We start from the raw sequence: 24,543 nt of genomic DNA on the forward strand, positions 1-24,543 counted from the left end.
GTTGGTAGCTTGGTTACTAAGGGGAGTGGAAAAGAGAAAAAAAAAAAAAAGTCATGGCGGCTGTTTCAGTTGTGGTTTCCCGGGTCCGCAGCCCGCCTGGATGAAGTGTAACAAGTGAGACGGGACTGAAAGTGGAAAAGGTGAGATGGTGAAGGTAAGGGTGTTATCGCAACAGCTGGGGGACTACATGTCCCAGCATTGCATCAGTAAGGGAACTAGTAGGTGGCCAATGGCTAACTAATGCAATAGTTGTAAAGAGTCCAAGACATTGCGTTGAAGCCGCACAGGCTTACGGTAATTGGTTCTGGTTGTTCGCACAGACTCCATGTTGGGGTGACGCGGGGAAGATGATAGCTCGGGTTTTCTCACTTGGATTGTGGTGCACAAAATGCGCAAGCCACTATGGAAGCGGCCGGGACAGTGAGAAACCGCCATATCTTCTCGTCACGCTCTGATCGCCTCAATGCAAATAGATTTTCTCCATTGACGTAACTTTGTGGGTCACACGACGTCTGACTACGTCATTCCAGCCTCAGGAGCAGCCTGGTTAGCCCGCGGGAGCAAGGCGCCGGCCGTCAGACATTCGGACCCCCCCATAGACACGAGAAGGGGTTTATTACCGTCTCTGCCTTCCTGATCGCTGAACGAGCACCAATTATACAGTTTAGGAAGCCAGAATAATGGCACATACTCCAACCTTAGTGATCGCAAGAGCTATACTTACCACCACGGCCACAAAGAGGGGACTAAAAATCCTCCAATTAATACTGCAGTGCTTATCTGTCCAGGTCTCCGAACAAGTGCACTACACGATGCAGCAAACCCATGTAGTAAAGATGGCGGCAACACAGGTGCAAAGTACTAATAAGACAACCACTCACAGCCTACCCATCCCAATGGAGGGGGTGATTTGTGCAATAAGATACTGCTCAAAGAGGCTTGTAAAGGGCGCTGTTCACATGCAGATAATGCAGCGTCTGGTTTACAGCCCATTAGTGACGCCCATACTATTCCATCAGGCGGGCTGGACAGCTCTATTTAAATGCATCCCATGTGGACACCCCAGTTTACAAGACCTAACATACTGGGGCTTAGCTGCACCCTGAAAAATAAAGTACAAAATAATACATATACTGTAAATGCGAGGTATTGGTCAATATTATGGCCAAGGTATGAAGCTTGCACGTCCTAACACCAAAGTTAATAGCAAAGCCACAAAAAGAGGACTAAAGAATTAATGCAGCAGTGCTTACCTCACCCAGGTCTCCAAACAAATGCAAGATCAGGATGCAGCAAGCTCATGTAGTAAAGATGGCGGCAACACAGGTGCAAAGTACTAATAAGACAACCACTCACAGCCTACCAATCCATGGAGGGGGGACTGCTTAGTATTAGATTGCACAAAAGAGGCTGTGAGTGGTTGCCTCCATATTTACTACATGGGTTTGCTACATCCTGATCATGCATTTGTTCAGATACCTGGGCAAGGAAGAATTGCTGCCCCTTTTCTGCTGTATTCTTGAATTTTTGAGTATTTTTAGTTCTCTCTTTGTGGCTTTGCTATAAAGTTTAGTGTGATGCGGGTTGCGAGCTTCCATATCTTGGCCAAAATATCGACCAATACCTCACATATTTGTATGTATTATTTTGCACTTTATTTTTCAGGGCGCAGCTAAGCCCAGCACGTTAGGTCTTGGAAATTGGGGGTGTCCATATGGGATGCATTTATATAGTGCTGTCCAGCCTGCATGTGGACAGTGCCCTATACAAGCCTCTTTTGTGCAATCCTATACTGAGCAATCACCCCCTCCATGGATTGGTAGGCTGTGAGTGGTGAGTGAACTCTTCCTGTAACTGGGGCTAATATACAGTGAAGAGCAAAAGGGTAACAATGTTTTGAACTTTTGAATTTCAGGCTCCATATCTCACCATCGACTACCATCACTTTATAAACAATCATAAATTTGACTTGCAACTGTTTAGCATATGATTAGTTATGCAGATTCTTGTCATGTCACTGCATTGTTACTGTTTTGCTCCTGGTGGTGGAAAAAAAAATCTTTCCCTTCCTATATACTACAAAATCTTTCCCTGTTCTCATTTTCCCTAATAGCTCAGTGAGTTATTAGGTCGATGGCGGTCTCAGTGCTGAGCTATATGTGAGTATTCTACAAGAGGAGTTACTTCGTACACTTAAGTACTATGGGTTTGAAAAGGATGACATAGTGTTCCAGCAGGACACCGACCTGAAGCAGACTACAAGATTGGTAAAGAAATGGTTCAGTGACAATGAGGTAGAGGTGCGGGAATGGCCCTCACAGTCCCCAGACCTCAACCCAATCAAACACTTGTGGGTAGAGCTGAAGAAAACACTGTATACATACCCAAGTGAGGCGACCAGTATGCACCAAATTTGGGAACGTGTAGAAGAGACCTGGGATCAGATTTCGGTCAAAACATGCTTTTGAATCTGATCGAGAGCAGCCCAGAATAATTCAAGCAGTAGTGAAAGCCAAAGGTGGATTTACAAAATACTATGAAAATATTAAAAACTACCTTGGCCCTTGCGAAATTTTCACACATTTGTTGAATTTGCCTGCGCCCCCAACAACCAAAGCAAGCTGGTCAAATGTAAATGTATTTCATGAGATGATGAACACAGACAGGTATTTATATATGTAGATTGGTGATATAATAAATTGTTTTGATAAGTAGAGGCCAAAAAATGTTTTCCGCTTGAGGTGCCACCTGCAGGTCATTATGCCTTTCTGCAGGTTTATGCAAATGAATGTTTAAACTGTATTTAGTGATAAAATCGTGAATGTGTGGTTTGTTTGGCTCCTTTCTTGCTGAAAGGAGCAAGTTTACCTTTCAAATGGTGTATCGTGTGGGGGTGGGGCGAAGTAATGAGTGAAAAAGCAGTGCATGTTTACAAATGTGTTGGTAGTGTGCTTTAGAAATGCAACCAACAAGAGAAAGAAGTGTGTGTAATGGATGCGATCAACCCCAGGGTTATAATCACAATATAACACAAAAATATATAAACAAATCAATAAATTTTATTGACACAAAAAATTCCAGACATAAAGTGACATTGATTTGAATAAAAACAATTAAAAAAAGGCCTGGACAAATTGGCCGTGTGTAACACTCCAGAAAGGTTCTAAAATAACCTAATGCTCCACTCCTCCACGATGCTAAGGCAAAGGGTTTGTATAGGAAAAAATATACAGTACTCTATACAGGAAAAATAATGCACAAGACAATTCAATAGAAAAAGATGTCAAATATAATAATGATATGCATCATGACAAGGCATTATCTGCAAGATCAGCAAATAAAGTGCAGGTCACTAAAAGTGAATCAAAAATAATTGCTGCAAGTTGAGAGATCTGAGAAATATCAATACCCTATATGACCCATTGGTCAAGATTTAAAGGGATGAGGACAGAATATAAATTCATGTATATTGAAGGCAGACCAATAAAGGAACATTGAATAATGCTGATGAATATCCAAACAGAGGCAAAATAACACAATAGATGCCTATCTGCCATAAACCCCTAGATAAGGAGAGTCCTCAAAAAATCATGGACAAAGACTCAGTGCCCGCATGATGTAATAGGAGGAGGAGGGCTACTTTAGGGTACTGTGGTGCCACCTGCAGGTCATTTTTCCTTACTGCAGGTTTATAAAAATTAATGTTTAAACTGTATTTTGTGATCAAATCGTGGATGTGTGGTTTGTTTGGCTATTTTCTTGCTGAAGGGGCAAGTTTACCTTTCAAATGGTGTATCATTTGTGTGGGTGGGTGCAGTATGAACGGGGATACAAAGGAATCACCGAAAAACAGTGTTTAGAAATAATAGAATAGATTAAAATTTAGATTTTTAGGAGTAAAACAGTGACAATGCAGTTGTTACTCACCTCTCTTCACCCGCCGGCTGGGCCCCGCGCCACGGCTCTTCTTCTGCCGGCCGCGTCCCCCGTCGCGTCTCACCGACACTTCCGTGTCCTCAGCCGCGCTGGGAATCTCAGGCTCCGCGCATGCGCGGCCGCCCGGTTAGGTGGCAGGCGCACGCTCCCCCGGCAGTTTAATACTGTCGGGTTGTTTCGGTTCCCGGAAGCACTGCCCATTCTGGGCAGAGGCTACCGGGTATATCAGGCCGCTTCCTGTTAGAGGAAGCGCCTGATTATTGATAGTGCTTACTGCGAGCCTACTTTAGAGTTCGTCCTAGCGCTGCCTCTCTCAGGTCCCTTGTCCTCTCTTAGCCATATTCTGTCCCTTTTTGCCTTGCAGTGCCCAGCTACCTGGTTTCTCCCTGTGTCTGCACCCTGCTCTGCGCCCTCGGCTCCTGGCCCACGGATCCCATTCCAGTCCTTTCTTCTTCCTGCTGTGTGCTCCATGTCCCTGTCCACACCTCGCCTACATATACTGTTTCCTGTTGTTCCATTTGTCACCCCGTAGACCCCTCATTCTCTTCCCTGCCTCCTCTGAGCCGCCCCTTGCTACTGGCAGTCGCGGTATTCCGACCCCCTGGGATTGCCCCTGATGCTCCCTGTTAAGAGGGTGTGTGTTCACTTGGCCAGCTTGCTCAGGTGGGTTCGGGTATCTCGATCCCAAGAGTCTCTTGGAGGATAACAGCAGTGACATGACAAGAATCTGCATAATGCTAAATAGTTGCAAATCCAATTTATGTATGAGATAGCCAAGATGATTTTCTATAAATGGTGTTAGTCTCAGGTTGGAACCTGTAGTGGGTGGTGAGATATGGAGCCTGAAAGCCAAAAGTTCAAAACATTGTTACCCTTTAGCTCATCAGTGTAGAAGCTCAAGTTACAGGGGAGATCAATAGAGACGGGCGAACTTGATTCGATTTGTAGGATTAGGTGGCTGCCGGAGAGGGGTCCTATGAGCCGCCTCCTACTTGACAACATTCTCTATTTATTTTCAGGTTAGCCGACACACATGACATCGCACCAAGCCGGCCAACTAAATATCTGGGATGTCACTGTGCAAGGATCCTGCAAACTTCTTTGCTCATCTCTAGCAATTAGGAGAAAAATGTAAATGTTCATTCCACCCCCCCATACCTCACCACCAAATAAAAAGAAAAAAAAGGGGGTGTATAACCTTATGGGGGATCAATGCACAAAATAAATACGGTAACTAGGAAATCAAATAACAAAAAACGTTCTCGCCAATCTGATTTGCTGTTTCAAAACCCCGTCCTTGATGGGGGGGGGGGGGGGAGGAGGGGGACAGCAAAAATAAAAACCTTTGTGTCCGATTATATATAAGTAATTGCTATGGAAACGGGAACACAATTTAAATTATTTTTTTAAAAATATGAATAACTGACACCTGTTTCCTTTCTTTACATTTTCTCCATTTCCCGGGAAATAAAACAGCTTGAATATAAAAATGACATAAATGTTATGTACCATGGTAAAAATGAATAAAGGGAATCTGTCAACTCAAATTGGCTGGCTATGTAAATGCCCTGTGTCCGGTCCGTTGGGCAGTGTTTCATCTTCTTTCCTCCACCCCATCCTTCCCCGCTGTCCGCAATATTTTTCGGGAATTTGGGTAAGTGTCCTCCATATTTCGCTCATGTGCAATGCAATCTTGCTTCGCACACGCCCAGTATGCTTTGCCCAACTGCGGGCAAAGCCGAAAAGAGTTACTGCGCATGCACCAGCGCACTATGTCCCGGAAGTATTTCGCTGTGTTCCGGGACATAGTGCGTCGGCGCATGTGCAGTAATGTTTTTGGGCTTTGCCCGCAGTTAGGCAAAGCATACTGCGCATGCACTAGGCAAGATTGCATTGCGCACACAAGAACTATGGAGGACACCTACTCAAATTCCCTAAAAATATTGCAGGGAAGGATGGGGTTGAGGAAAGAAGACGAAACACTGCCCTTCAGGGCATTTACATAGCCTGCCAATTTGAGGTGACAACAGTAGGAGAGAAAAATGTACAAAAACAGTCTAAAATATGTCTGGTCGTGAATGGGTCCTGAACTGGTTAAAGGGATTGTCCTGTTTTCTCAGTTAGTGGTGTCCGTCATCGACACTGGTATGTGGCAGGGTGCCATAACTTAGAAATGGAGGTGATGATTTACGCAGAGCATAACACTTGTGTTCTTCGGTCCTGCAGTGTCCTGGATAGTGATGGAGAAGAGGAGCCTAAATCCGCTATCTGCGTTCTTGACATCCAGGGGACCCGGTAAGATTAATCAGAGTCCCGTGCAGCAATCAGCTGTCCGATACCCTGTTGAGAAGTGTTTGCTTTCCCTATAGCGCATCCACAGGAGGAATGAAGCATCACATTGCTTTTCTTTCCATCGGTATAATGAATGCACTTGCCAAGTGCTCCAGGGCCATAGACGGGCAGTATCTGCATCCATGCCATGTATGATGTCACTCTCACGTGATTTATGCCCCTGTTTTCATAGCTGTCACACCCGGTCACGTTAGGAAATTCTGTCTGCTCATGTGCCATTTCCCATATGTCGGTATCCTTATGTGTGCTGTCCTATCCACCCGCTTCTCCCGCACAGGTGTCACTGGACTCATCCCACCTTCTCACTTCGAGACCCCTCGCCAGCACTCTACTCCTCCATCTTCTGCGCCCATTCCACAACTATCTACTGAGCCCCAGGTTGTAGCAGAACTGACTAAAGAGCTGGCAAAGCTGAAGCAGGAAAATGAGATGCTGAAAAGAAAGCAAGAAAAAGGGGATGGAGCGAGGGCCAGGTATTTAAAGAAGCGGCTCTAATTACCTTTCTTATAACCACTTACACAATTATGGGCGGTTGTTAACCCCTTCACCCCGAAGCCTTTTTTCACCTACCTGACACGGACAATTTTTGCAATTCTGACCACTGTCACTTTGAGGTCATAACTCTAGAACGCTTCCATGGATCCCGGTGATTCTGAGACTGTTCTCTTGTGACATATTGTACTTTTTGATAGTGGTAAAATTTCTTTATGACTTGCGTTTATTTGTAAAAGAAAAAAATGGAAATTAGGTGAAAATTTGGCAATTTTCAAACTTTTAATTTTTATGCCCTTAAATCAGAGTCATATCGCACAAAATAGTGAATAAATAATATTTCCCACATGTCTACTTTAGATCAGCACAATTTTGGAATCATGATTTTTTTGAATAAGTTATAAGGGTTAAAAGTTGACCAGCGTTTTCTCATTTTCACAACAAATTTACAAACCTTTTTTTACGGACCACCTCACATTTGAAGTGACTTTGAGAGGCCTATATAACAGAAAATACCCCAAAATGACACCATTCTAAAAACTGCACCCCTCAAGGTGCGCAAAACCACATTATTATTATTATTGCGCCATTTATTCCATGGTGCTTTATATGTGAGAAGGGTTGTATATAATAAAAAAAACAAGTACAGTAATCTTAAACAACACAGGTCATGACTGGTACAGGAGGAGACCGGATCCTGTCCGCGAGGGCTCACAATCTACAAGGGATGGGTGAGGATACAATAGGTGAGGGCAGAGCTGGTCGTGCAGTGCTTTGGTGGATCGGTGGTTCCTGCAGGTTGTAGGCTTGTTGCAAGAGGTAGGTCTTCTGGTTCCTTTTGAATGCTTACACGGTAGGTGAGAGTCTGATACGTAGTGGTAGGGGGGATGCGCAGGAGAAATCTTGTATGCGATTGTGGGAAGAGGGGAGTACAGAAGGAGATCTTGTGAGGATCGGAGGTTGCGTGCAGGTAAGTACTGGGAGACTAGGTCACAGATATATGGAGGACACAGGTTGTATGTCATGGTTAGGGATTTGAACTGGTGTCTTAGGGGAATGGGGAGCCAGTGCAGGGATTGATAGAGAGGGGAGGCTGGAGAATAGCGGGGAGACAGGTGGATTAGTTGGGCAGCAGAGTTTCGAATAGATTGGAGGGGTGCAAAAGTGTTAGAGGGGAGGCCACAGAGCAGGAGGTTGCAGTTGGATTAGGGTTTTTGCAGATTCTTGTTTGAGGAATGTATAGATCCGGGAAATATTTTTGAGTTGAAGTCGGCAGGATGTGGAAAGGGCTTTGATATGATGTTTGAAGGAGAGATCAGAGTCAAGGATTACCTCAAGGCAGCGAGCCTGTGGGACTGGGGAGAGTGAGCAGCCATTTACTTTAATGGATGGGTCCATTGGGGGGGGGGGAGGGCGAAGTGAGATGGGGGGAAATATGATGAGTTCCCTTTTGTCCATATTAAGTTTTCGAAATCTAGCAGAGAAGAAGGAATGAAATAGCAGACAGGCATTGTGGGATTCTGATTAGTAGGGTGGTGATAAATGGTCCAGAGATATAGATTTGTTTGTTGTCGGCATAGAGATGATATTGAAAGCCGTGGGACTCTTATGAGCTGTCTCAGGCCGAAGCTGTAAATGGAGAAGAGCAGGAGCCCTAGGACTGAACCTTGCGGGACTCTGACAGATAGGGGGCGAGGTGAGGAGGTGGTGTGCGAGTGGGAGACGCTGAGGTCTGTTAGGTATGATGAGATCCAAGATAGGGCGAAGTCTGTGATGCCAAAAGATGAGGGTCTGTAGTTATAGGGAGTAGTCCACTGTGTCAAAGGCAGAGGACAGGTCCAGGAGGAGGACAGAGTAGAGTTGCTTGGCTTTGGCGGCTAGTAGGTCATTGGTGACTTTAGTTAGGGCATTTTCAATGGAGTGATGTGACCGGAAGCCAGATTGTAAGCGGTCAAAGAGGAAGCAGGAAGAGAGGTGGGAGGACAGTTCAAGATGGATGTGGTGTTCCAGTAGTTTTGAGGCATAGGGGAGAAGAGATATGGGGCGATAGCTAGGTACAGAGGATGAGTCAAGAAAGGGCTTTCTGAGGATGGGTGTGATTGAGGCATGTCTGAAGCATGAGGGGAAAGCACCAATTTTTAGTGATAGGTTGAAGAGATGTTTAGGATTGGGATGAAGGCTGGGGTGAGGTTTGGGATGAAGGGGTTCCCAAAGCCTCCCTTATTTTCATTTAAACAGTCCTTTTGGGGAAAAGGTACAATAGAATGAGAGCATCCACGGAACAGAGGAGACGGGACGACAGACCTAAAAAGTCCAAGGGGCTCCTGTTCAGTACCTCTTCCCGAAGTGATCTGAAGTACTCCAAATGACTCTTCACCCCAGGTGGGAGAAAGGCTCTCCCTTTACCTTCCAGCCTGGGAGAAAATATCATCCAGTACTTAGTCTCAACCTGGTGAGGGCAGAGTTGAGACTGGAATTCGGAAGATATCCCCCAAACAGGTTCATCGTTACGGCCCCACGAGTGTCCGTGTCAAAACAGATAGTGTTGGAGTCAGAAGTACTGTGCCTCTTGAGGAAGAATTGTCATGTCGCGCTCACCTGGGGGCAGGACCCCGGTCCCGACGTCATCTCTTCCGGAGCCGCGGTCACTCTGGGGGTCCTGCCGGGTGCGCAAGCGCACCTCTCGTACCTAGGTTCCTGTCTCCTCCATGTTGCGCGCTCTTCTCAGTTCGGTCCTTGCATAGACTACCGAGGCCTGAACGATATCACGGTCAAGAACAAGTACTTATTGCCTTTGATCCCGGAGCTATTTGACTGGCTTAGAGGAGCTCGAATTTTCACCAAACTGGATCTTCGCGGGGCCTACAACTTGATCCGCATTTGTTCCGGAGATGAGTGGAAGACTGCCTTTAACACCAGAGACTTGGTCATGCCCTTCGGCCTCTGCAATGCCCCAGCGGTATTCCAGGAGTTTGTGAATGACGTCTTCCGGGATACGCTGTACTCCTGCTTGGTAGTCTATCTGGATGACATTCTCGTTTTTTCTCCAGACCTCTCCGCCCACAGAAAGAACGTGTGTCAAGTTCTCCAACGCCTGAGGGAGAACCGCCTTTATGCCAAGCTCGAGAAATGCGCCTTCGAGCAAACGTCCCTGCCATTCCTGGGGTATATTATCTAAGACTCAGGTCTACGCATGGATCCAGCGAAGGTGTCCGCTGTCCTTGATTGGCCACAGCCCCATGGGGTGAAGGCAATCCAACGCTTCCTTGGTTTTGCGAACTACTACCGACAGTTCGTTCCTCATTTCTCCTTGTTGGTTCGCCCCATCTCGTCCCTTATCCGCAAAGGAGCTAACCCAAAGGTTTGGCCCTCTGAGGCTGAAGAGGCCTTCCAGTCGCTGAAACAAGCCTCCGCCGCTGCTCCGGCGCTTCACGGACCTGAGGTTAGTAGACCTTTCACTCTCGAGGTGGACGCATCCTCTACCGGGGCTGGCGCAGTCCTTCTGCAGAAATCCTCTTCTGGACGTTTTGTCACCTGTGGCTTCTTTTCTAAAGTATTTTCCTCCACTGAGCAGAACTACTCCATTGGCGACAAAGCGCTATTGACCATTAAATTGGCCTTGGAGGAGTGGAGGTACTTACTGGAAGGTGCCATACATCCATTCAAGATCTTCACGGACCATAAGAACCTGGCGTACATCCAGTCCGCACAGAGGCTCAATCCTCGACAAGCCAGGTGGTCCCTATTCGCCCGCTTTGACTTTGAACTACATTTTCGACCCGGCGATAAAAACGTTAGAGCGGATGCGTTGTCAAGATCATTCTTGTCATCTGATGCAGAGGAAGAACCCTCTCATATCATTGATCCGTCCAAAGTAATTACCGTGGCTCCTGTCAAGTTAACCACGTTACCTCCGGAAAGAACCTTTGTGGCTGAGAATAGCCGAAAACGAGTGTTAAACTGGGGACATTCGTCCAAGATTGCCGGCCACGTTGGTGTCAAAAAGACTTTGGACTTAATCTCTCGCTATTATTGGTGGCCTTCACTCTCCCAGGATGTTAAAGACTTTGTGGCATCTTGCCTGTCCTGTGCCCAGAACAAGATACCCAGACAACCACCCTCCGGTCTTCTGCTCCCGCTTCCCGTTCCGTCGGCTCCATGGCAGCACATAGCCATGGATTTCATTACTGATCTGCCTTGTTCTTCCGGTTGTACTGTGGTCTTGGTGGTTGTAGACCGATTTTCAAAGATGGCCCACTTCATTCCTCTTCCCGGACTACCCTCTGCTCCTGACTTGGCGAAGATCTTTATTTCCCATATCTTCAGGATTCACGGCTTCCCCCAGCACATCGTGTCAGACAGAGGGGTCCAATTCACATCTCGCTTCTGGAGAGCTCTATGCAGACTCATGAAAGTGTCATTGGATTTCTCTTCCGCCTATCACCCCCAAACCAATGGGCAGGTGGAACGTACCAACCAGATCCTTACATCCTACCTCCGGCATTTTTCTAATGCTCATCAGAATGACTGGGTCGGTCTACTTCCTTGGGCTGAGTTCGCCTACAATAATCACTCCAGTGAATCGTCCACCAAGTCTCCTTTCTTCATCGTCTTTGGACAGCATCCCAGTGTGCCTCTACCGGTGCTTCCTATCTCGGGGGTACCTGCTGCCGATTCTGTCTGTGGAGTTCTCCAGGGTATGGCAGGAGACCAAAACCGCTCTCGAGAGAGCACGGGACAGAATGAAATTACACGCTGACAGAGGCGCCTGGACGTTCCTCCATTTCTCCCTGGTGACAAGGTGTGGCTCTCCACCAAATACATCCGCCTTATGGTACCATCTTACAAACTGAGTCCCCGTTACATTGGTCCTTTTGAGGTCCTCAGGCGGCTTAATGATGTTGCCTACAAATTGAAGCTGCCTCCTTCACTCCGTATTCCCAATTCCTTCCATGTGTCTCTCCTTAAACCTGTGGTACATAACCGATTTCATCCTTCTCCAGGCCACACACCCCAGCCTGTTGGCATGGGGGATGAGTTTGAGGTGAATGACATTTTGGCCATGAAGAAGGTAAGAGGGAAAACCATGTTCTTGACCGATTGGAGGGGTTTTGGCCCCGAGGAAAGGTTATGGGAACCCAGGGAGAATATCCACGCACCCCAGATTTTGTCTAAGTTCCTCTCCAGTTTTAGAAAGGGGGCGTAAAGGGGGGGTACTGTCACGCCGCGCTCACCTGGGGGCGGGACCTCGGTCCCGACGTCATTTCTTCCGGAGCCGCGGTCACTCCGGGGGGTTCCGCCGGGTGCGCACGCGCACCTCTCGTACCTAGGTTCCTGTCTCCTCCATGTTATATGTGCGCTTGCGCGCTCTTCTCACTTCGGTCTCCAGGTCAGTCCTCTCTATGGTACTGGAGGACTTGACCCGGAAGCCCTCGTGATTATGTGCTATATCAGGCTACCTCTTCCTAGGGGAGATGCCTGATTATTGTTGTGCTTCCTGGCTTGGTCTGCTATGTCCCTGCCTGGCTGTGCGCTGTATTCGGGTCCTCTGTCTTATACTCCGTTGTGCCTCTTGGCACACACTCTGAGCCTGCACTCAGCCTTGTACTCTGGTGCCTCTTGGCACACACTCTGAACCTGCACTCAGCCTTGTACTCTGTTGTGCCTCTTGGCACACACTCTGAACCTGCACTCTGCCTTGTACTCTGTTGTGCCTCCTGGCACACTCTCTGAACCTGCACTCTGTCCCATACTCAGTTGTGCCTCCTGGCACACGCTCAGGTCCTGTGCTCTGTCTCAAATTCAGTTGTGTGCCACCTGGCACACGCTCTGACCATGTGCTCTGTCTTATACTCAGCTGTGCCTCCTGGCACACGCTCTGACCCTGTGCTCTGTCTTATACTCAGTTGTGCCTCCTGGCACACGCTCCAATCCTGTACTCTGTCCTATGCTCAGTTGTGCCCTCTGGCACACACTCTGCTCCTGTACTTTGTTACACCTCCTGGCACACCTGCTGCCTAACTCAGTACTCTGACGTGCTCCTTTGCGCGCATCCTGCTTTGCTCACACCCGGACGTACTAGTCGCTGCACGCCATACGTGTCCCCGTGTACACTCCTTGTGTTCCCGAGTACACCCAGTACCGTCCTGTACACCACGTGTTCCTGTGCCCACGCTTTACACATTCCTGCAGACACACTCACTCATGTCTCCTGTGAGCCGGCCACCTTGTGCCAGCAGTCGTGGTACCTCACCCCCTGGAGCTTGCCCCTGACACTCCCTGTATAGGGGGTGGTCCTCACTAGGTCACCTCGCCCTGGGAGGGTTGGTGCCAGGACTCCAGGAGTCGTCACAAGAATGTTCTGCAATATGTACCAGCGGAGGAAGAGGGGAAAGGGTTCTACTCTCCCCCGTTCCTATTAAAGAAGCCAGATGGCTCATACAGGACGATCTTCAATTGAAAGGGCCTGAACAAATTTTTGAAGATCCCAAAGTTTAAGATGGAGTCGATAAAGTCGACGTTTCAATTACTTTTCCCTGATTGCTATATGGCCGTCCTGGACCTGAAGGATGCATATTACCACGTGCCAATACACGTGGCATTCAGGAAATTCCTCAGGGTGCCGGTATCAGTGGAAGGTGCTGTAAGACGCCTCCAGTACAAGGCACTTCCCTTTGGCCTGGCAGTGGCCCCTCGAGTATTCAAAAAGCTGATAACGGAGGTTACAGCTCATTTCCGAGAGAGAAACCGGATAGTCATCCCATACCTGGATGATTTTCTAATAGTAGGCCATTCCTTCACTCATTGCCACAGTCAGGTGGATGACATAGTCACTATCCTAAAAAGCTTAGGATGGTATTTAAACCTGGAAAAATCAAGGCTGTGGCCACAAAAGATGCAGCTCTTTTTAGGACTCTTACTCTACTCCTACTGGCAGGAATGTCGTCTGCCAGAGCAAAAGAAGGGAAAAATTGTTCAGTCTCCTCTCCGGGTCAATACAAAATCCAGTCATGACCCTCAGAAGTGCTATGTCTCTCCTGGGTTCCCTGACCTTATGTATCCCTACAGTGAAGTGAGCTCAGATCCACTCAAGGGAGTTGCAGAGGTTCGTCCTGGAAAGCCAACATTCATTGCAGTGGTATCTTGAAGGTACATTGACACTACCACAGGAGGTTATACATTCTCTCCACTGGTGGTTGGGCATAAAATCCCTTTGGGAGGGGGTCCCGTGGTTTCCTCACATCTCCAGGGTATTTACCACAGACGCCAGTCCCAGGGGTTGGAGAGCACATCTGGACAACCATCTGGTTCAGGGGACATAGTCACTGATAGAGATGGAAGCTTCTTAAAATATGTTGGAGCTTTGCACAGTAGAAAATGCATTGCAGACTCTTCTACCGTTCCTGCAAGGCCATCATTTGAGGATATTGTCAGACAACCAGGTTACTGTGGCATATCTGGATCATCAGGGGGGTACACAGTTCCAGAACTTAATGCATGTAACCAAACAAATTTTCAGTCTTGCAGAGAAGAATATCTTGTCACTGTCGGCCCTCAATATCAAAGATAAGGACAATGTAACAACGGACTTTTTGAGCCGTAGGCAACTTCTGCGGGGCTAATGGTCCCTCACGACAATATTCAGACGTTTGGTGGACATGTGGGGGGAACCGGAGAATGACCTTTTTGCCACCCGACAGAACACCAAAGTGTAAAAGTTCTGTTCCCTGAATCCGAGAGAAAATCCCCAGGCAGTGGACACCTTCTGAATCAAATGGGGATTCTCCATGGCATACGCCATTCCCCAATCTGTCTGATACCAGCAGTCCTCAGGAAGATCAGGCAAGACAGGGCAAGGGTAATACTCATAGCCCCCTTTTGGCCCAAGAGGCCCTGGTTCTTTTGGCTAAGGAGTATGTCGGTAACGGAGCCGTTGGTCCTTCCAGAGATCCCAGACTTTCTAGCTCAAGGGCCTGTGTTTCATCCTCAGGTGACTGGGCTGCACTTGACAGCCTGGAACTTGAAAAGTCAGTGCTAGAAGGTAGGGGGTTCTGTTATGAATGGGTCAACGAGGAGGATAGCAGGCCCAGGCTAAGCCACAGAAAACCAGAGAGGTTGGAAACTAAGCGGATTGCAGACCCCTGATCCTGTCCACACAGCTAGCAGTAGCCGTGGAGCGTACCTACGATGATCCTAGACGCCTCGGCACAGCCGGAGAGCTAACTAAGCCTAAAACAAGAAAGGGGAAATCTAAACTGCCCCGGAACAGACCCCAAAGGAATAGATAACCCCCCCAAACATATATTGTCAGTGAGACAAGATGAAAACACAAAAGCAGGCAGAAAAATAGACTGAGCAAATGATGGGGCCCACACTGACTAGACAGGACAGGAAAGGAAAGACACTGTCTGCAATCACGCAAAAAACCCTGCAAAAAGTCCAACACGTCTGATGCACAAAAAACACTGAAGTCGCACGACTTCACCCCCACTATATCAGCACTCTGGTATATTCTGAAAGCAAAGCAAAAAGAGACCAATATAACAGGGGACAAAACAAAGTGGCACATGCAGTAACATATGGGCGGTGATTCAGCAAAGCCCCAGCCAGAGCTGGCTGACCCGCACAAAGCAGAGATAGCCAAAACCAGATCAAATGCAAACAGAATATCAAATGAACCACTTAGCTGAACATGCAGGGAAAGAGCAGGAGACATCAGACCTCAGAAGGCACAGTAAGAAAATCACCAGCAGAGATAGAGGGAGTCAGCTGTCTTAAATCCCAATCAGAAACCCCAGATCTCCTATTTTCTTCCTCATTATCAGGTGGCAAGCCTGTCAATCAGATCAGCTCCACTACCTCCAGTAACCACCAGAGGGAGTCCAGAAAGAGAACTCGCAACCCCTCTGTCAATCTGACCAGCTCCACTTCCTTTAGTAATCACCAGAGGGAAGCCAGAGAGAGAATTCACAACAGGGTTCTTTGCCAATCTGGTTTCTACTTTACTTGCTAGTAGAAAGCCGGCAACTACAAAAATTTATAGTAGGACGTGGAAAAAGGTTTTATCTTCCACAGGGTGTTTTCAGAAGGAAAGGTACCCTTGAAAGAGATCCTGGAGTTCCTTCAAAAAGGGCAAGAGCAGGGCCTGGCACTGAGTACCTTGAAAGTTCAGGTGTCAGCTCTAGGGGCTCTTTATAATTACGACCTAGTGGGTAATCGATGGGTGATTAGATTCATTAAGGCCTGTGCTAGATTTTGCCTCCACCTGGGTGGCTAAGTCCATGTCTGCCTGGGCAAAAATACTCTGCCAGGGTAGCCTAGAAGCAGCTCCTCCGGATGAGATGGCAGATTTGGCAGACCAGATTACCTATGCTGGCAAATATCTTCTGACCGCCTCCTTGGATGCGGCTGGTTGTTCCACCAGGGCAAACAGCAACATCATTGCTATACGCCGCTTCCTCTGGTTAAAAGCGTGGAATGCTGATCCACCCTCAAAAAAGTCTTTCACTAACCTTGCCTTTCAAGGCTCTAGGCTTTTCAGGTCCAAACTGGATCAGATAATTTCGGATGCTACCAGCATGAAAAAGCACTTCTCTTCCCCAGTCCAGGCGATCAATTGGTCGTTCTTCCAAGTCTTCTGGGTTCCGCGCTAACACGTTTTCCTCTAAGTGACGGGTCACCCCCACCCGGGAGTATCTCCGGGGTGGGAGGCCGGCTTCTTCTCTTTCATGATGCTTGGTTGTCGGTTGGCCACGATGCCTGGGTCAGAGAGATAGTTATGTCCGGTTATAAAATCGACGTTTCTTTCTGTCTCGTTCACCAAGACTCCCGTCTCAAGCTCCAGGGGTTCTTCAGGCCGTCTCTTTCTTTCTACGCACAGGAGTAATCGTACCTGTTCCCTGGAACAAAAGGTTTTCAGGGTTCTACTCCAATCTTTTGGTAGTCCCGAACAAAGACTGTTCACTCCGTCCGATTTTGGACCTCAAGCAACTGAACCATCACGTTCGGGCCCGCCATTTCAGGATGGAGTCCCTACGTTCCGTGATTGCCTCCATGGAACCGAGAGAATTTCTTTGTTCTGTAGACATTCAGGATTCTTATCTTCACATTCCTGTTTGTGTTCAACATCAGAGATTCCTGCAGTTTGCGATCCAGGAGGATCACTACCAGTTCACGGCCCTTCCATTCGGCCTGGCCTCTGCCCCCAGAGTATTTACGAAGGTGATGGCAGCGGTCATGGCCATCCTTCACTCCAAGGGGATTCTCATAATCCCTTACGTGGACAATCTTTTGATCAAGAGGCCGTCCTGACGAGACTGCGACCTGAGCCTTCAGGTCATCTTAGACACTCAGGTCCATCTCGGCTGGATTGTCAACAGGGAGAAGTCCTCCCTGACTCCAATGCCTGCTGTTTCTCGGGATGAGGTTCGACACGGCCCAAGCCCGTGTCTTCCGTCCAAAAGAAAAGTTTCTTTCGCTCTGCAAGGGAATCCGCCTTCTAAAGTGACCAATTCCTCTTCCCCTGCGGTCTTGCATGAGAGTCCTGGGAAAGATGATTGCTGCCATGGAAGCAGTGCCCTTTGCCCAATTCCATACTCGTCCTCTTCAGCTGGCCCTATTGTCTACCTAGGACAAGAGGACTGTCTCCCTGGACCGGCCCATTCTACTTCCTCTCAGGGTGAGGCCATCCCTGACCTGGTGGATGCTATCTGTCCTGTGCGGGAAGTCCTTCTTCCCTCTCCGGTGGCAGGTCATCACCACTGACGCCAGTCTCCTCTGTTGTGAAGCGGTGTTGCTTCATCACACAGCGCAGGGTCTCTGGAACGTTCGAGAAGCCGCTCTCCCCATCAATCTTCTAGAGATCAGGGCGATTTTTCTTGCCCTTCGCCGCTGGCAGTCCCTCCTGGCTGGCCGCCCGGTCCGAATTCAATCGGACAACACTACTGCGGTGGCTTACATAAACCACCGAGGAGGGACTCGCAGCAAGCAAGTGATGGCAGAGGTAACAAGGATTCTGCGATGGGCAGTTTCACGTTCCCGCAATATCAGCTGTACACATTCCGGGGGTGGAAAATTGGGCAGATGATTTTCTGAGTTGTCAGGGTCTCGCATCGGGCGAGTGGTCTTTCAACCCCGACGTTTTTAACCAAATATGCCAGAGATGGGGCGCCCCGGACGTCGACCGAATGCGTCTCGGTTGAACCACAAGGTTCTTCAGTTAGTAGCTAGGTCCCGGGATCTGCTGGCCATCGGTTGCGATACCCTAGTGATCCCGTGGTCCCAATTTCAGCTGCCTTATCTTTTTCCAACTCTCCCCTTGATTCCGAGAGTTGTGAAAAAGATAAAGGCGGAAGGAATTTCCATAATCCTGGTAGTTCCAGACTGACCAAGAAGGGCCTGGTATATGGAGCTGGTGAACATGCTCATGGATGCTCCCTGGAGGCTTACAGACCGTCCAGATCTTCTCTCTCAAGCCCCCTCTTCCATGAGAGTTCACAGTCTCTTAAGTTTAATGGCATTGGCATTGAGAACGCAGTCCTGAGGGAGGCCGGCTTTTCCCATCAGGTCATTCAGACCACGATTAGGGAAAGAAAATCAGCATCTTTGTGTATCTATCACAAATACTGGAAGCCTTTTTTCAGGTGGAGTGAGTACAACAATTTGATCTGTCTTTTTTCCCTTCCTTCCATCTTGGGTTTTCTACAAGCGAGTCTTGACTCTGGTCTATCACTCAATACCCTTAAGGGTCAAGTTTCTGCTCTGTCAATTCTTTTTCAATAAGATCTGGCTTCTCGTTCCCAGGTAAAGTCTTTTCTTCAAGGAGTCGCCCACCTGGCACCTCCTTATCGTCCTTTGATAGATCCATGGGATCTTTGTCTTGTTCTTGGTGCACTCCAGCGTGTTCCTTTTGAGCTCATTCAAGACATTCCGTTTTCTCTCCTGTCATGGAAAGTGGCCTTCTTAGTTGCCATTACATCCATCAGGAGAATTTTGGTCCTGCCATTCTCCATTACTGATTCTACATCAGGACAAGGTAGTTCAGGACAAACAGCCTGCTCTGGGGGGTAAAGGCTCATTCCACCTGGGCGATGGGAGCTTCCTGGGCAGTTTTCACCAGGCTTCGGCTTTACAGATTTGTAAAGTTGCAACCTGGTCATCTTTGCACACTTTCGTGAAGTTTTACAGGGTTCATACCCATTCCTCATCTGATGCAAGCCTGGGAAGTAAGGTGCTGCATGCGGCGGTTACACACAGGCTGACCTAAGTCTGTTTCTTTCTTTGCATTGTTTGTTTCCCACCCTTGGGACATCCCATGGTTGCCTGTGTCCCCTAATGAAGCAATAAAGAAAGAGGGATTTTTGGTATTCAGCATAAAATCTTTTGTGGAGCCTTCATTGGACACAGCACCTTCCCTAACTGTTTGTACCACTTTTAGGCCTTTTGTTGTTGGGTTGGTACATTTGTTGAGTTTTTGTTGATTCTCCTACTGCTTTAACACCAACTGAGGTTCTTGGTGCCTGTCAGTGCGTGTGTACTGCTGGGGAGGAGCTATTTTCCTTTTTTTTTGCCTAGTGTCAGCCTCCTAGCAACAGCAGCATACACCCATGGTTACCTGTGTCCCCCCCCAATGAAGTCTCCGAGAAAAGATATATTTCTCCTTCGCCTCATTGGGGGACACAGGTACTGTGGGTGTATGCTACTGCCGCCTGGAGGCTGACACTAAGTGAAAAAAAAAAGGTTAGCTCCTCCTCCGCCTTATACACCCTTGCCTCGGTTGCAGGCAGAATCAGTTTTTGCTTAGTGTCCATTGGAGGCACATGTCTGGTCTTTTTTTCCAGTTCGGTCATTTTTTCCATGAAGATAAGACAGGGGCAACGGATCCTATTGAAAGGGTCCGATTTCCACAAGCCAACAACGGGCGAGCACGTGCGAGTGTCACCTCCACGTATCCTTTCCCGCTACGTGGGACATGATGCTGGACTGAGCCCTGACCACCCTAAGGTAGTGAAACCCTAGGCTGTACAGAGGCCTGCGAACAGTCCGTGCGGCCCCCACTGCATCACCAATGCCAGACAGCGGTGATGGAAGGTGGCGGACGGTCCCTCTCCTTATCCCCTATAAGGGAAGATGGAGCTAGTGTGCCTGCACCGTCCTTAAAACTTTTTTCCGGCCCCCCTCCCCCCCCTAACCTGAGGATCAAGAGGATGTCGAGGGGTGAGGCATGGAAGGAGGTGGGCTGGGAGGGCTCCTGTGGACCCCCGTGGTCAGCACTCCTGGTCCCTGGGCTCCCGGGGTGCGCCACATAGCGTGTCAGCCGGTGGCACAGGCTCCTGGCCCAGTGTCTGGTGGTCCCGCCCTGAGTCCGGACGCACGCCGGAAACTTAGGCCCCGGCTTTTCCCGGAGCTAGACCCCGTGACGCGGCCACTTCTGGCAGACCCGCCCATCGGGGCCTCGGATGGACGGCAGAAATTTAGTCCCCGGCTTCTGCCAGGGACTAGGCCGCAGACTGAAGTTCCGCCCCATGACGCCTCGGGCCGCCTTTTCGTCCGGAGGCCCGCCCACACGCCGGAGCGCGCTGTGTTTTAAAGAAGAAACAGCTGGGCGACGGGCTGGACGTCTGACAGGCCAGGACGGGGGACACAGGACTGGGGTAAGTGCTACCCCTGGAGGAAGTACGAATATGCAAATAAAGTCCGTGGAGCCTCATTTAAGAGTCTCAAACACGGGACTAGCCAGATCTTCCTCCAGGGAAGGACCCAGCCAAGGAGTGGCTCCTTTCGGAAACCACCATTACCACCATATTAAGTGGCCCTTTAAGTCAATATCCAGCTCTTTACGAGTTTACAGATATGACAAGGGAAATACCAAGGCCAAGTATCCATCCACGGACAGCTGTTTCGAGGTGTTGCCCCTCATCAGTGTTTGGACAGGATTCTGGCTAGGTGGGAGCAATGCCTAGTATACCAACATCATGAAACAATCACTGACCTCAGGGAGACCAGTCAAAGAAAACACTGCGGCAGCTGGCAAAGGCGCTCAATCAGTGAAATCCTAGGTGCATTGCTCCCTGGGAAATACGAATATGCAAATAAAGTCCGTGGAGCCTCATTTAAGAGTCTCAACCACGGGACTAGCCAGATCTTCCTCCAGGGAAGGACCCAGCCAAGGAGTGGCTCCTTTCGGAAACCACCATTACCACCATATTACCCCTGGAGGAAGGGCACCCTCTGTGTATTTTCCAGAGGCTAAGCAGCTTTTTGGTCCTTGGCATATCGCTTAGCAGCCAGCATGTACAGAAAAGCAAAGGCACACACATTTTTATATGCTGCGTGCACCTCCTGTCAGTCCGCCTTCCCACAGGCGCAAACCAAGCAGATTTGCGAAGCCTGCAATTCCGAACGTGCCCAGGAGCCCTCTCCTGCGACCGAGCCCAGTGTACCGAGCCCCCCGGAATGGGCTCTGTCTCTGTCGCAGTCCATGGCATCGCTTACGAGAGCAATCGAGTCCCTTCGAGCCCCAGATAGGGGCAGGGATAGCGGCTCGCCTGTGTTAGAGGGGTCCTCCACCTCACAGGAGCCTCCGGCCTGCAGGGGCCGCTCTCACTCCAGGCAGACGCAGGGGAAACAAACCCACACAGCGTCTCCCGGTCCATCTGGTGATTCGGCATCCATAAGTTCGGGCCTCTCGCTCACCTTCACCAAGAGTCGTTAACGGGAGCTCAGATTACGACTCGGATGAGCCGCTTGATTCAGGTACTCCAGAATACCGGGAAACAATTGATAGTCTCATTGAGGCAGTCAACCAGACCCGTGGGATCGAAGATGATTCCGCCTTGGCCTCAGGTCTCAAGGTCTCATTTAAGCGAGCAAAGCGGCAGCATAGAGTTTTTAGTTCTCATCCAGAGTTTGAGGACATAGTACAACAACACAGAGCGGCCCGACAAACTGTTCTCAGGGCAAAAGGCGCTCGAGGCGAGGTATCTGTTCGCCCCTGATCTCCGTAAAAATTGGGCAGAGTCCCCAACGGTAGATCCACCCGTGTCACGCTTGGCCTCTAGGACCCTGTTATCCATACCTAGCGGGTCCTCTATCAAGGATCCCATTGACCGTCTCATAGAGAACCTAGCTCGCTCAGTATTTGAGGCATCAGGTTCAGCACTCTCCCCCCTCATTTGTGGCAACCTGGGTAGCAAAGGCCATGATGGCTTGGTCAGAATCATTGAACAGAGCCCTACAGGGTATGGACCTACCAGCAGAGGTATCAGATCGCAAATCAGATCACTTTGGCCGGGGACTACCTAATGCATCTTTTGATGCGGCCAACTGCGCGGCTCTGGCTGCCGCAAATGCGATCTCCATTAGGAGGGCTTTATGGTTGAGGACATGGCAGGCAGACACAACTTCCAAGAAATCCCTGACTTCCTTGCCTTATCATTGTGGTCGTCTGTTCGGGGAGAAGTTGGATCAACTCATCTCTGATTCCACAGGTGAAAAGAGTACTTTCCTCCCTCAACAAAGGGTTAAGCAGCCGTTTTGCCACCAACCTCAGACACGGTTTCGGTCCTTTCGCAACATCGGGTGGACTGCAGCAACCAATTCCGCCACTTCAGGTCTTCCCAGCCAGGACAGGGATCGAAAGGGCTCATATAGAGCCAACCCTTTGGGGAGAATGCGTACCCACCAGCCCAGATCAAGAGGACCTAGGTCCCAGAGATCTGCAGCCAAATGACTCAAGGCAATCTCAAGGCGACTTCAGCAAGGTAGGTGGGCGCCTGCTTTGTTTTCGATACGCCTGGCTCTCCGTCTCACACGACACATGGGTAACGGAGCTGGTGTCCTCGGGGTATAAGATAGAATTTATCAAATACCCCCCAAGACGGTTTTTTCTTTCCCGTCCTCCAAAAGTAATCGCCCGTGCAAGGGCTTTACTCAAGGCCATAAAATTACTCCAGCACAACGGAGTCATTGTTCCCGTACCGGAGAAGGAAAAATATCAGGGGTTCTACTCCAACCTGTTCACGGTGCCCAAAAAGGATTGGGCCGTCGGGCCCATTCTGGACCCAAAGCTCCTGAACAAGTTTATCAGGATCAGACATTTCCGGATGGAGTCTCTCCATTCAGTCATATATGTGCCATGGGACGGGGAGAATACTTGGCCTCTATCGACATCCAAGACTACCTAACTACACCTACCAACGCCTACCTACACATCCCCATTTTTCCCCCGCACCAATGGTTCCTGCGCCTCGCAATCAACAGCCTACACTTTCAGTTCGCAGCACTGCCCTTCGGGTTGGCCACCGCTCCCAGGGTATTCACAAAGGTCATGGCAGTCGTCATGGCCACCCTGCACTCCCGGGGCATAGTTGTCTTTCCTTATTTAGACGACCTCTTGGTCAAGGGCCCTTCCTTTCAGGCATGCGAGGAGAGTGTCAGCATCACGCTAGATACTCTTTCCCGCTTAGGATGGTTGGTTCATTTCAAAACCTCATCCCCTGTGCCAGCTCAGAGGATCGCCTTCTTAGGAATGATCTTCGACACTTCCCGAGGGTTGGTAACTCTCCCTCGGGACAAGGCCTTAGCTCTCCGGCAGGGAGTCCGGAAGCTGCGCCAACCGGTCCCTCAGACCATCCGCTTCTGCATGAGGATACTAGGAAGGATGATGGCAGCAATGGAGTCAATTCCATTTGCCCAGCTCCATCTTCGCCCCCTGCAGCACGCCCTGTTATCAGTCTGGGACAAAAACCCATTCTCTCTCGATCGCCGGTGCTGGTTGCCCACAAGCCAGTGCATCACTTCTCCAGGGCCAACCCTTTCCCCCAGACGGTTGGTGGTGACAACCGACGCCAGTCTCCTTGGCTGGGGAGCGGTTTTTCGCCACCACACGACCCAGGGCAGTGGTCGCCGCAGGGGGCACGCCTCCTAATCAACTTGTTGGAAATACGGGCAATCCGGCTAGCTCTGCGACAGTTTCATCCCCTTCTAGCAGGCCGGCCCGTTCGGATTCAGTCAGACAACGCCATGGCTGCATAAATCATCAAGGGGGCACCCGCAGCAGGGCAGCCATGCACGAGGTAGGGCATGTGCTTCATTGGGCCGAGAGAAACCACTCGGCGATATCGGCAGTCCACATCCCGGGCGTGGACAACTGGGCGGCAGACTTCCTCAGCCGGCAGGGTCTCGCATCCGGGGAATGGTCACTTCACCCCAAGATTTTCTAGCAGATTTGCCAACGATGGGGGACGCCGGATGTGGACTTAATGGCCTCCAAAGTGAACGCCAAGGTACTAGTGTTTATCGCTTGATCCCCGGATCCGCAGGCAATTGCCGTGGATTCGCTGGTTCTGCCATGGAACCAGTTTCGCCTCCCATGCCTATTTCCCCCGTTGCCACTACTTCCGGGGGTCATCAAGAAGATCAAGGCGTAAGGGGTGCCAGTGATTCTGCTGGCACCAGATTGGCCTCGTCGGGCATGGTACGCAGACCTAGTACAGCTACTCGCTGACGTTCCTTTGCACCTGCCAGTGCGCCCAGACTTACTGTCACAGGGCCCAATCTACCACCCAAACGCAGGGTCCCTGTGTTTGACGGCTTGGCCGTTAAGTCCTGGATTCTAACCCAGGCTGGGTTCGGCCGCAATGTGGTTGCTAAAATGGTTAGCGCCCGGAAGCCGGCCTCAGCACGTATTTATCACCACACCTGGAAGGTTTTCTTCACATGGTGTCGGAACCATGGTTGTTCTCCACTGAGATTTTCTATTCC

At 49.5% G+C, this 24,543-nt stretch overlaps 1 protein-coding gene across 7 annotated transcripts in view; it reads left to right on the forward strand.

Annotated features, from left to right (window-relative positions):
• Positions 1-6: 6 nt before the first annotated feature.
• The window catches only part of CCHCR1 (coiled-coil alpha-helical rod protein 1), a 94,093-nt gene continuing 69,556 nt past the window's right edge, over positions 7-24,543 (forward strand). For 3 of the 7 annotated variants that reach the window (XM_073548943.1, XM_073548948.1, XM_073548949.1), the window contains exons 1-4: positions 7-140; positions 4,956-5,166; positions 6,163-6,231; positions 6,566-6,761. In XM_073548943.1, the coding sequence (XP_073405044.1) occupies positions 6,177-6,231; positions 6,566-6,761 (251 nt within the window). In that variant the 5' untranslated portion in view covers positions 7-140; positions 4,956-5,166; positions 6,163-6,176. Of the gene's footprint in view, positions 155-1,457; positions 1,636-4,955; positions 5,167-6,162; positions 6,232-6,565; positions 6,762-24,543 lie in introns of those variants that run through there. The other 4 variants (XM_073548944.1, XM_073548945.1, XM_073548946.1 and 1 more) reach the window with 4 other exon arrangements.

This window comes from Dendrobates tinctorius, unplaced genomic scaffold, assembly GCF_039654945.1.
Source record: "Dendrobates tinctorius isolate UK_male_01 unplaced genomic scaffold, ASM3965494v1 ptg000158l, whole genome shotgun sequence".
NCBI classification, from domain to species: Eukaryota; Metazoa; Chordata; class Amphibia; order Anura; family Dendrobatidae; genus Dendrobates; species Dendrobates tinctorius.